This window comes from Xiphophorus maculatus, chromosome 13 (assembly GCF_002775205.1).
Source record: "Xiphophorus maculatus strain JP 163 A chromosome 13, X_maculatus-5.0-male, whole genome shotgun sequence".
Lineage (NCBI taxonomy): Eukaryota > Metazoa > Chordata > Actinopteri > Cyprinodontiformes > Poeciliidae > Xiphophorus > Xiphophorus maculatus.
Genome location: NC_036455.1, coordinates 1,316,452 through 1,328,921, shown reverse-complemented (window position 1 = coordinate 1,328,921; position 12,470 = coordinate 1,316,452). Strand labels below are relative to the sequence as shown.

At 37.8% G+C, this 12,470-nt stretch overlaps 1 protein-coding gene across 1 annotated transcript in view; it reads left to right on the top strand.

Annotated features, from left to right (window-relative positions):
* Positions 1 to 417: 417 nt before the first annotated feature.
* The window catches only part of LOC102234082 (grainyhead-like protein 2 homolog), a 23,174-nt gene continuing 11,121 nt past the window's right edge, over positions 418 to 12,470 (top strand). Inside the window, exons 1-7 of the mRNA XM_005797391.2 lie at positions 418 to 437; positions 1,976 to 2,165; positions 3,739 to 3,806; positions 5,648 to 6,011; positions 7,260 to 7,318; positions 7,497 to 7,653; positions 9,913 to 10,024. Coding sequence (XP_005797448.1) covers positions 418 to 437; positions 1,976 to 2,165; positions 3,739 to 3,806; positions 5,648 to 6,011; positions 7,260 to 7,318; positions 7,497 to 7,653; positions 9,913 to 10,024 — 970 coding nt within the window. The remainder of the gene's footprint in view (positions 438 to 1,975; positions 2,166 to 3,738; positions 3,807 to 5,647; positions 6,012 to 7,259; positions 7,319 to 7,496; positions 7,654 to 9,912; positions 10,025 to 12,470) is intronic.

Sequence of the window (12,470 nt, the reverse complement as noted above, 5' to 3'; positions counted from 1 at the left end):
ATCAGAGCTCCGCTCCGCTCAGCATCAGCCAATCAGGAGCCGACTCAGGAACTCACCTTCAATTCCTCCCAGTGGAAGAATTTCGTGTAAAGCGGACATTAAAAAGGCAAATATTAGACCGTATGGCAGCAGGATGTTTGTCGATGTTTGTTCTAAAATGCCTGCAAACTGAAGAAGAGACGAAGCAAAGCTATTGGTCCAGGCTGGAAGGACTTTTTTTTTTTTTTCTACCTGACAGGTAGAGGAGGACAGGAGCGGGGAGGGGAGAGACCGTCTCGGAGAGGGGCAGGGAGAAAAGACGCAGGGCGAGAAAAGTCGACTTACCTGTAGCCCAACTTCTGGCAAACTCACTCTGCTAGCTGCTCCGACTTGAAAGTCCAGTTTCACAAGGAAGAACCGTAGAGGAAGCAAAAAAATATGTCACAGGAGACAGACAAGTAAGTGATCGAGCCCGAGGAGAGGCGCGTAGATGGGTGCTGGACGAAGAGACGCTTGTTTTCCAGATCTAGCTTTGAGCGCTGCGGGGCGAAATAAAGCGCTCAGTCACTGGTCATAACATCACCTGCGGTGGATATTTATTCCACACATGTTCTGACGAGTTCAGGTCCGGGAGGAAACTTTTCGCGCAAATACTTGGAGCCGTGGTTTTCATTAGAGCGGAATTCGCCATTTTTGACTGATGGAAAAAGCCCGTCAAAAAGTGGCAGGACAAATTTTTTATTTCTGGATTTTTTTTTATTTTTTATTTTTTTCCGATAAACCTACTTCAAATTCACGAATATATATATATTTTTTTCTTTTGACTGCTTCTAAAAATATTTCTTGAGTTTATATATATTTGAACTCTTTGTGTGTTTTAGTCGCAAATTCTTCATAAAATAATTTTTTGGTTGCTGATTAGGAACTGAAATCGAATTTCCGTCTTTAATTTAGGTAGTTATCATAAAGTTTTTTTACTTTAAATTCGGAAATTTGAGCCTTATTAATGATTTATTAAACTGTTAGTAGTATGACATAATACTTTACAAAAATCTATTTTAAATATGGCTTGTAACTTCAATAAAACTTCAATTATAGTACTTTTATTTTATTTTTTTTTTAGGCACTTCATAGTGAAATTGTTCAAATTAATTAAACGAGTATATTCTATTGCTTTTTTCTCTATTATTCTGTTCAGTTTTTCAGGGTTTGTCAGCAGGTGTCGGCCACTATTTTGACAGGCAGTGGTTAACAGTTTCTGCAAAAATCCAACGTAGCGGAATTGAAAGATAGTAATCAGTTTTGGGTTGTTTTTTTTTTTTTTTACACCAATGTTTAGTTGTTCTAGTGCAGTAACTGCAGTCATGGAGAACCTGGAAAAACAACAACAAAACTGATTAATCTAAAATCACTTTAAAAATTTATTCGCTGAGAAAAGAAGAAAGAAAAATCTAATTGTGGAGTGTTAATTTATAATCCAGAAAGTAAAGGTGTTATACAAAGTAAATGCTTTTAATATTTTTCTCCTGCAGTAAATATAAATTGATGATGTGTTTCCTTTGGTTAATAATCTTTTCTTTTTGAGACAATCTCAAATTCCACGGTCATTTTACATTACTGATTAATCTTTATTTGTGCTGCAGCTATTAGAGTAATGAAAGTGCAAATGTTGTCACTGTTTATTGTACAAGTTCAAGTTGACTCACTCAGAGCTTTACACTCTGATTGGCTGAGCCCAGAGAGATGTTGTGGCAACACGGTGTGTGTTTGACTACTCTGTGATCTCCACTTAAGTGGGACTAAAGAGCGCCAAGGCAAACACATACATACGCATACATACACACCCAATGGCAGCTATAGATTACAAGCTAATATTTGAATTCTTGTGAAATTGATCATTGAGACAAAGACTTTCAGTAAAATCAAAAGGAGAGTAAACAACGAAGCTAAAAGCAGCAGTGAATCAATAAAAGCTGTTTGATTTACCTTCTTCCAGTAAGCGCTTGGTGGTGGTCGTTCCCAATGAGAGCTCTTTCCCCGCCGTGCGGCGCGCTTACACCAGCGAGGATGAGGCGTGGAGGTCGTACCTGGAGAACCCACTGACGGCTGCCACCAAGGCCATGATGAGCATCAATGGGGACGAGGACAGTGCCAATGCCCTGGGGCTGCTGTACGACTACTACAAGGTGCAGGTCTCAGTGTGGAGGACGGTGACGGCTGTGTCCTAGCACATCGATTTAGTGATTTGTATAGTTCAGTTCACCAAAAAACGCCGTCTCAAAGTGCTTTGCAGTACAAACATCTCTGTAATATCCAGTAATATAGAATCAAAATTGATCCAAATTCAAATCAGTCCAATTTATTCAACTTCTGTAGTCAAATTATTTTTCCAAAGTCCAATTCAACTCAAACAAAGTCAGGTAAATCATTTAATTCTAATAGGTAAAACATTGTCTGTGCAGTGAGTGAATTATTTTTGCAGCAATTCCCAATCCAAAACAAGCATGTGGCGACAGTGGAGAACAACAACACCAAACACGATTTCTAGGTTTTCTGTTTCGCTACACCTCATCAGCAAGCAGAAGTCTGTAGTGAACAATAAGGCATGTGACATACAAGTAAACCTTAACAGGTAGACAGACTGGTAAACTGCAATCAGATTCATCAGACAACTTCATAAAAACATGCCTCTAGTTTAAAGAAACTGCATTGCTTTTCAGGCAAAAAGGAATAAATCGAGTCGAGTAAATGGTGTTTATTATAGATGCTTAACTGGAGTGGTACATACTCCAAAGCAACAAGTACCTCTCAAGTATTGGCTTATCTCCTAACTGTTTGTGGCATTATGAGCAGAATCCCTCAACACAATGTATATTCCTGTCTTTTTTTTTTAGACTAGAAAATATAAAAATGTGACCCTTTCGCTCATGGATCCCAGATTTTGCCTAAAAACATTCAAACTTCAACATTTGGTTGGGTTGTTTCGGATCACCTCCAATCACATAATGACATTTCAAGACATACTGGTCCAAATCATAATATAAGTATTTACACAGACTCAAATTAACTTGCATACATTTCGGTCTAATCTTGGCTAAAATGCAACACAGTCAAAATCAGCTCATAATGTCATTTAGTCGTCTAAGCTCAGCTGATTTAATCGAATCTAGAAATCCATCCTGTGGCAACAGTGGATAGGAACAAATCCCGTCTAGCAGGAAGAAACCTCCAGCGGTTAAGTTGACAGTTCAGATGCAAAAAAAAACACAGTCGCACTGGTTCAGGAGTAGTTTTCATTTTCTGCATTCACAGATTGCTAAGTGGACCTTTTTTCACTTTTCACTTTCACATTTCATTGTGTTTTCTGTATCTATCCAAGGAGAAGCCTGGGGGGAATTTAATCTGGGATGGGTAGCATTTTAAGATGGATAAAGATTCAATCAACATAATAAAAACAATACAATGGGAAGATTTCGGTATGAAGACAATCTTTTTCCGTTCTCACCTCTGCTTCCCTTTTACCACTAAAGGCAAAAAGGGAAGATCGTAAGAGTCAGAACTGACTCAGGCAATTAAAGTTGAACCTCAAGCAACATAAACTATTCATCATTAGTTGATTGCATTCTTTTTGCAAGAGTTTCTTTCCTCAGGGAAGAAATCATACAAAGCAATTAAAAATCCTTCAGAAAGTAAACTTGTAGGAAACACACACCACCGGTTAGTATGTTCTGCTGTTGACTGTTCTCCTCCTCCTTCCAGGTGCCCAAAGAAAAGAGAGTTTTGGCAATCCCCAAAGTTGCTGAAATTCCTGAAGACCCGGAGAAAAGGTTAGTAAATTTAAGTTTCGCAAAAGCTAAGGATTTGCTGTCAAACCCTTGATTTCAGTAATAATAAAACAAGTACAAGGCAACAGAGCGACATATAAAATAGCTTCATACAAGAGCGTTCTGTTTTTCTGAGAACAAATAGATCTTAAAGATTTTAGCCAAATTACAGAAAAAATGTGACAAATCAGTGAGTTTTCTTTTTGACTTAAAAGCCTGACATCTGTTCTGAGACAAATACGAAGTACCAAATCCTGCTACCTGCACTGAAAAAGTTGAAAAATATTGATAGTCTTTTGTCATCTGTGATCATTTTTATTGTTTATGGCATGGTAACACGTCATTCTTTACTTAAAAAGTTTTAGTTGAACTTTTTAATACATTTATAATAAAAAAAATACCTTAAAGATTGGTGACAGAAACATCATATTACCAGGTTTTACTTATTTGTCATTTTTTGACATGTCAGCTTTGCTTCACTAGATATAAATATAAACCTATATTATTAACTGAAATCCACAAAGGCGCTAAATTAACCTCTGCTGCTAAATCAATCAAAATTTGCCCTTCGAATAAGACTAATAAGACATGTGCTTATTAGTTTCACCTGCTGCTCTATTCTTCACTTTCTTTTTCTTGGTAAATTACTCAGACACGGAGGACTGAACGTAAACATTCATTCATTCCTAAACAGCAGGAAAAACATTGACTACGCATCGAGTAATTTTTACAAAAGTTTCCATTTTTGTAATTTTCTGCTTTTGCATTGTGGCTTATTGTTAACCAAAAGGAGTGCGTTATTTATGTTCATCATTTTTAAATAAGTGGTCACAGTTTAGTCTTATTGCGCTCGTTGAGGTGTGACTGTGACTCAGTGGGTAGAGCAGTGAGCTTGCATTTGGAAAGTTGCGTGTTTGATTTTAGCTTCCTTTTACAACATGTCAGTATTCCTCTGGGCAACACCCTTTACCCCATGTTGCATACTGATCTTCATATTGAAGTGTGAGCTTGAGTGTGACTGGTGAAGGTGGGTTTAGTGACTAGATTAGGAAAGCTGTGCATGAATTCGATCCATTCAAACCCCCAGACTAAGTTTATTCATTAAGTACAAAATTTTCCTGTCTTTTTTTTCACTTAGGGTTTCCAAATCAAATCTGCTAAATGCCAGAATAATAAGACATGTTAGTTAAATGGAGAAACATCTGTGGATGGATTTTAAGGCAACGCTTAAAACACAATGCTGTGTGTTTGAAGTGTGTTGTCAAGGTAAAATCAATTATTGCTTAAGCGTCGTAAAAAAATCCCAGAATGTGTTTCAGTGCAAAATGTGCACAGCCACCCAAAACTAAAGCAAAAGACCTTGTAAAACGTGTCTGAAGCTGGTAAGAGAGCATCATTTTCCACGGAGAACAAGTTCAGTAGAGTCGGCCCTATTTGGCTCTAAAGACCACTGTCGTTTTTAGGTGAGTTGGTGTTACTGTTTCTGTGCATATGACAATGGAAAGTCATATGATATAAGATGATGTAAGTGATTTATTCCATCTCCACAAAGAACAAAAGAGGAAGAAAAACATTGCAGTCACAATACAAGAGATTTTTTTTTAAATTTACAGGTATAAAATGGGAGCGGTTTGCCATAAAAAAAACAAACCCTGCTCCATATTTCAGCTGCAGGCAATAAAATTTACAACAAACCTTTAATTTTTAAACATTGTGCCCCCCTCCCCCCTTTTTAAAAAAAATAAAGTTAATGATTTTGTTTCTGTTATTGTTGCTTGACTCAGAAGAAAAGAACACCATAAACCAATTTTAACCCTTGATTTTTTTGTTTTGTTTCTTCTCAGGCCATTGTTGCCAAACAACCCCACCAGCCAAAATGACACAGAAACTCTGGACAACCGTGTCCAGGTCCTAAAATCTGTCCCGGTCAATCTCTCACTCGGCACCGACCACCAGGATCCCAAACTGTGCAGCTCAACGGGGGAGGCCCCAGCGGACGGAGACCCTCCAGCCGTGGCCGTGGTCAAGGCTGAGGTGTACGCGCCCGTCTTCATGGCGGGACCCGGCCTCCACTACCGAGTGGAAGGAGAGGAGCGGGTGGTCTACGAGCAGAGTCCGTACGAAGTGACCACCGTCAACCACAGCTCGTACGTGAAAGAGGACCAGCAGAGTCCGCCTGACAGTCCTTACGAGGAGGAGACAGACGGGGTGAGACCGACACAAGTATAACAAATACTGCAGCTTTAAGAACTGTAGATACTCAGGATGAGCCGATGTGACATCGTAAGACTGTATGGTTTCACAAGATCCCAGTATTTATACCTGAATTAAAAAACCAAAATATTTTAATTCTCTTTCATACTGCTGCTAAAAAAATATATATCCATTGGTACTGTTGTAGTCATATTGATATTTCTAAGATTTATTTTTCTTTTTTGATTTTAATACATACAGAATGAATATACCTGGCAAAGACAGCAGTATCTTCTAGTTGCTTGAAGATTAAAATATACATTTTTGTAGAAGTGATGGTGGCATTGCTATAGTTTCCACTGGCATCTAATAAAAATGACTTTAAACTGCAATATAAAATGTTATCCGTTTTGAAGTAACATATTTTGTGTTTAAGTTGGTATATATTGATACCGCAAACGTATCCTTACTCAATCTGTTATGCATCTTGTAAAAGTACTTTCAAAACAGTGTTACCTTAATAGGGGTGCTGTTTTTCTAATTAACACACATAATATAAGTGCTTTCAAATAGCCAAATTTGTCTGTTGTGTAAGTGCCAGAAACAGGTGTGGGAGGAGCAGCACTGCAATACACTCTGTTTCAAACAGCTAGAAACCCCCCCGCCCCCAACTCCAATCACTTCTGTATTTTCTCCTTCTACAAAACGTCTCTGGAGCTGAGAAAAGATATATCAAAAAATATTTGTTTTAGCTTTTTGCACCACAGTATACTTTTGGTAGCAGTACATAGAGAAAAATTGCAAAGATGTTGCATGATGCAACTCTTGCATGTGGTAAAGTCTAGTCTGATGATTTAATTGAAATCCCCAAAACCTTGATATCAGTCTTTAACAACTTAATGATGAAAATCTATAGTGTTCATTTTACTGTGAGCTGTATCAAAAATGTCACGTTGGAAACTGATGCAAAAGGAGAAATAAATTAGCCATTCAAAAGATATGCAGGAAAACAACCTGCGGATGATTGGTATAAGTGTGAATCTGTACATGTAGGTAGAGATTTAACATTAGATACGTTAATTATCTGTTTCCTTTTGCCTCTGTTGCTCTCAGGTCTGTTCATGAGAAAACCTCTGTGGAGGAGTTTCTGTTTTTGTTTCATTTGCTGCATTGTTTGATGAGTTCCTCTCAAGCTGACTGAATTTTTCAGGACTGATTTCCTCTTTCTGTGTGTTTTTCTTTGTTTGCCTGCATTTTGAACAGAAGTACCACTCACCTTCCTCTCTCGCTACAGACGACTTCTTATTTCATCAGGAGGGAGCGTAAGTCCCTGCACCCTCCTATTGTAGAACAGACAAATGTATAAGTAAAGTGTTGCAACCAGTATTTAAACCTGCAACTCTGAAAATGATCCATAAAGGCACGCATGATTCAGCTGAGTTGTTGCTACCCCTTCATCCTGCCTTGTTATCACAAACCTTTCTTGATGTGTGTTTGCAGTGGCAGTTTTCAGTATACGTTGGACGCCACTCGCTCGCTGCGCCAGAAACAAGGCGAGGGACCCATGACTTACCTAAATAAAGGCCAGTTTTACGCCGTGACGCTCAGCGAGCTCAGTGCCAACAAGCGCCTCCGTCACCCCATCAGCAAAGTCCGGGTGAGTGGCTCATTTCCTTCTCATGTTTCCATGAGGTTTTTCATACACTAATTAATTGACATTATCTCTAATGTCACGTTTTTGTTTTTAAAAAAAGACTGTCCTTCTCCCTCTGTATCTGCAGGAGATAACTGGCATCAAAGGGTTTTGCTTTGCTTGCTCTGTTCAACTCTTTTGAATATTTAAGCTCCTTTTATGTTCAGAGCTTGCAGCTTTGCAGCTTTTATCTTTTCTCTTGCTGCAGGCAGTTGTCTTCGGCACAATTGCTCAGAAACTCTCACACAAGAGAGTTTCCTCAACTTCCTAGGCAGTTGAGGAATATAGTGAGATGTATCGTTGAGATCCAGAAAACAGAAAGCCAGATGTGTGCTGCAGAACATTTTGGCATTCTTACACTGAAGTCAGGTCTAGTCAGATGGACTAAGACAATTCTTTAATGAAAATGTATCTCAATATTGGCTCTCTGATATACAGCTGTGGAAGAAATTAAGAGCCCACTGCACTGAGCCTCATTGAAAACCTCATGGTTATTCCACCAATGATTTCTGAACTCTTCCTGAGTTAAAACATTTAGTATTGTTGTTTCTAAGTGAATATGAACTTGTTTTCTTTGCATTATTTGAGATCTGAAAGCACTACACCTTCTTCATTGTTTTGACCATTTCTCATTTTCTGCAAATAAATACCAAATGTTCGCTTGGAATTTTGGAACCATGTTGTCAGTAGTTCATAGAATAAAAGAACAATGTTCATGTTACTCAAACATATACCTCTAAAAAGTAAAGTCAGAGAAACTGATCATATTTGTATATGTGTGTCTGGATGTACAGTACAGACCAAAAGTTTGGACACACCTTTTAATTCAATGAGTTTCCTTTATTTTCATGACTATTGACATTGTAGATTCACACTGAAGGCATCAAAACTATGAATAACACATGTGGAAATATGCACTAAACAAAAAAGTGTAAAACAACTGAAAATAGCCCTTATATTCTAGTTTCTTCAAAGTAGCAACCTTTTGCTGTGATTACTGCTTTGCGCACACTCTGCATTTTCTTGATGAGCTTCAAGAGGTCGTCACCTGAAATGGTTTTCACTTCATAGGTCAACCTGCCCTGTCAGGTTAATAAGTGGGATTTCTTGCCTTATAAATAGTCATGAAAATAAAGAAAACCCATTGAATTAGAAGGCGTGTCCAAACTTTTGGTCTGTACAGTACATATGTGATGGTACTGGGTACCAACATTATCTTAAGTTAACAAATTCTTCAGTTATCCAGGTGGCTATTTCAATTTTTGAAAAGAGGTCCATGTCTAGTAAGGTTTTTTTATTTAGTGTTTTTTCTGCCATAAATAATAATACTATAATAATACCGAACTGGCATGACAGAATCAATATGAGACTTTGATAGGGCTGATTAAAAAAGTTAATCTTACTTCCAGTGAGAAAAAAAACATGTTGGTATGATTAAAATATTATTTTAAACCTAAATCTACCAAAGGTATGAGTAATTTTGGGCTTAACTGTATCAAATTCTATGGCTCATTAATTAGATTATGGATTTTGATTAACAGCATTAACAGTTAATGTAGTAAATAAGACAGGAACTCCAAACATGTTGAATAAAGAACCCAAATCAGGTCAAAGATAGTTTACTGTCTTTCTCTGCTTTTTGGATAATGTTCACGCAAACTGTGTTAATAAGGCATTTTTGTTTCTATTGTAATTTTTTGGCTCTTAAGGTCATAATTTTAGCCTAGTGTGGGCTCTAGATGGAAAACATATTAATCTTTCCTGCAGCATGTACCGGTGCAGCTGGCGTATAAAAGACACCACAAATAAAAGTAAATATTACCACTCTATTTGAAGTGATAGAAATGAGCTACGACATGACATCTGTCATTAAAATAAAAGGCTTCAGGTGCCTTTCAGACTATTATGTGGATGGTGATACATAGTTGGCATGACAACTTGACATTAGCGTGAGGATATAACCTCTTATTTGCACTGCGGAGCTGGTTTAAATTAGCCTTTATGTGTGAACAGCCCATTAAATTGTAGCGTTTTGACTTTGTCATCATCAGATTGTTGTAGCCCATGAATGCTTTCTTCCAACTAAACAGCAACCTGACTCATAAATCTCTTATCCGTGATGGATGCCAAGGTGTCGTAATGCCATGAGTAACAACTAAAGTCTGACATTATCTCAGAGTGATCATTTATTTAGGCATATCCTTCCCTTGTTCTGCTTCTCAGAGTGTAATCATGGTGGTGTTCAGCGAGGACAAGAACCGAGACGAGCAGCTCAAATACTGGAAGTACTGGCATTCGCGGCAACACACGGCCAAACAGCGGGTCCTCGACATCGGTAAGATTTTTTGTAAAATTTGAAGCGAAATGTTTAAAAATGGTTTTGATTGTAGCTCAACAACTTAAGTGCTTTTTGCACAGAATATAGTTCCTTTTATTATTGTCAATATGCAATACAGAGATGTCTGGAAAGGCATAAAAGAATGGGAATTTGAATATTAAAAAGCTACAAATCTGGAAAAAAACGGTGTTTTTACATGATGTTGTGAACTCTATTTTTGATTTTCTACATCAAAATAAATTTAATTGCTTTTCTCTTATCCTTCCGATCATTTTTTTTAGTTCTGGGTTTAAAACTGGAAACAAGATTCTTGGACTTGGTTTAGTTGAGGTGCTTCATTGGAGAAATAAAAACACATATCATAAAACCCAAATTTGTGAATGATTTGTATTCAAATGTCCATGATGTCATAAAAACTGATTCTCGAAATGTTGTTATAGAGCAACACAAATAGATAATCCATCATACTAACCCATCACACCCTAAGTAGGAATGTGAAAAGTGTAGCAATGCTCTATCCAGCCATCTGACAAGCAGTTTTACTTTAGCGTCACTATATTTGGAAAAAATATATGACATCGAATTAAAAGATCTTTAGGCTCTAGCTGTTTAAACATTTTAAAACCTTGCCTGATGTGCTCACTGAGAGGCAGAGTGACACATTTATATTGTCAGAAGTCCTGGAATGCGCTCAGTAAGTAAATAAAGCAATACGAAACTGAAGGCCAACTAGCCTCCACCCAGCTGCCCGCCATCATCCACCATCAGACAGTGGATCAGGTTGACCTACAATGCACACACACTCGCACCAATAAATGTTTTAACGTGAATGTGTTGCAGCATAAACCCTCTAATCTTCCCGACATTACCCAGGTGATTGATCTTAATGCTCGTCTGTTCCAAACATGACAAGTCCAACTTTCCTTTTCACACCACTTCCCACGGGCGTACATGCACCGATCTGAAAGGCGCTCAATCTCCGCTCTGTGACATTTGCTTTCCCTTTAAGCTCTGCTGGAGCATTTGAATCTTAACCGTCTTTTCTACGCCTTGTTGAGTGGATGCATGTGAGACGCTCTGAGGCAATTTGGGTGACAAGCTTGGGCCTGCTGGGTAGGCAAAGATTCGGAGGTATGTGGGAGACTTTGGGTCTGGATGCAGACAGACACATACACACCTCCATGCAGCTTGTTGGGACAGGGAGAGGAATGTTAGCCACACTGTTACCTCAACTGGTCCTGGTCTGTTGAAAGTAATTTTTTCTTCAGTGTAGATTTTCATCTTAATTCTCATGTTTACACCAACCAAGGTGAGTCACAATCAGCCTTCAATTCACACGCGTCTTTAGATCTGCAGGTACATTTAAAGCCTTTCATGGCAACGAAACATGAATTTAAGTGAAAAACTGAAACTAAGATCTCATGCCAGACTCCTGTTATGGTGGTGTTTGTCCGCAGGCTTTAGTTACACCAAAATTCTTGGACAGATCACAACTTAACTTGTCAGAGTAAATAATTGTCCCAGTATGAGAATCCTAATTGTTTTTGGTGATTAGCCGACTTTGCAGTTTCAAAGTGGTGAACTATGGAGGTACTGGTATTAGAGTTTATGCAATGATTCAAAAAATATTAGTCAGGGTCATACGTAAAAAGTAAATATGTTTATTTATGCAGTGTTTTTTGAAAGAGATGGTTTCCGTACTTATGCACAAAGAAAACAGAATAATCAGCAAATTGTGAAAGATTTCCATGGGCAACACTTTGTAGAATATGTAGAAATGTAACTTACCATGTAAATGCAGTAAAAAAAAAAACAACAAACTCCATGAGGTCTAATAATCTCTTAATGAGTTTAACAAGCTTTCCAAGTCCAACAGTGAACATCTTAGGTAAATTTATGCATCGGGGCTCTTTCTGAAGTGGCTGTAAAAAGTCTTGTCTCGACAGCTACAGAAATACCCATTTCTTAGGTAATTGCCCACAAGTGGGCAACAAACTGTAAATCTCCGCTCTCCAAAAAACTCCAAAACATTTCTTTGTAGTATATCCAAAATTGTCAGTGGTTCACCTCAAAGATAACAGTTTTTCCTTCATCAAGTAAGTGTAGAAGAGAAAATAAAATGCATGTTTTGGCATAGATAAGTGAGATTCCTCACTATAATGGAGTTTAAGATTAGTCTGAGGTTGACTTTTGATGCATGAGAGCGTTCTTGAAGAAATGAAGCCAAACTAAAGTAATCTGTCGGTGTGATCTCCAAAGACATGAAAAGTGCAACTCTTTGTTATTGACTCAGGTTATGCTTAGATCACGTGTTTCTGTTAGGTTACATAATTAAGAGGTTTTGTTAACTTATAAATAACTATTGTAAAACTTTTGAACCCTGTTGCCTTTTAATTAGCTTGTTGATCTTACTAAAGCATGAAATTATGTCTCTAGCCTCCCT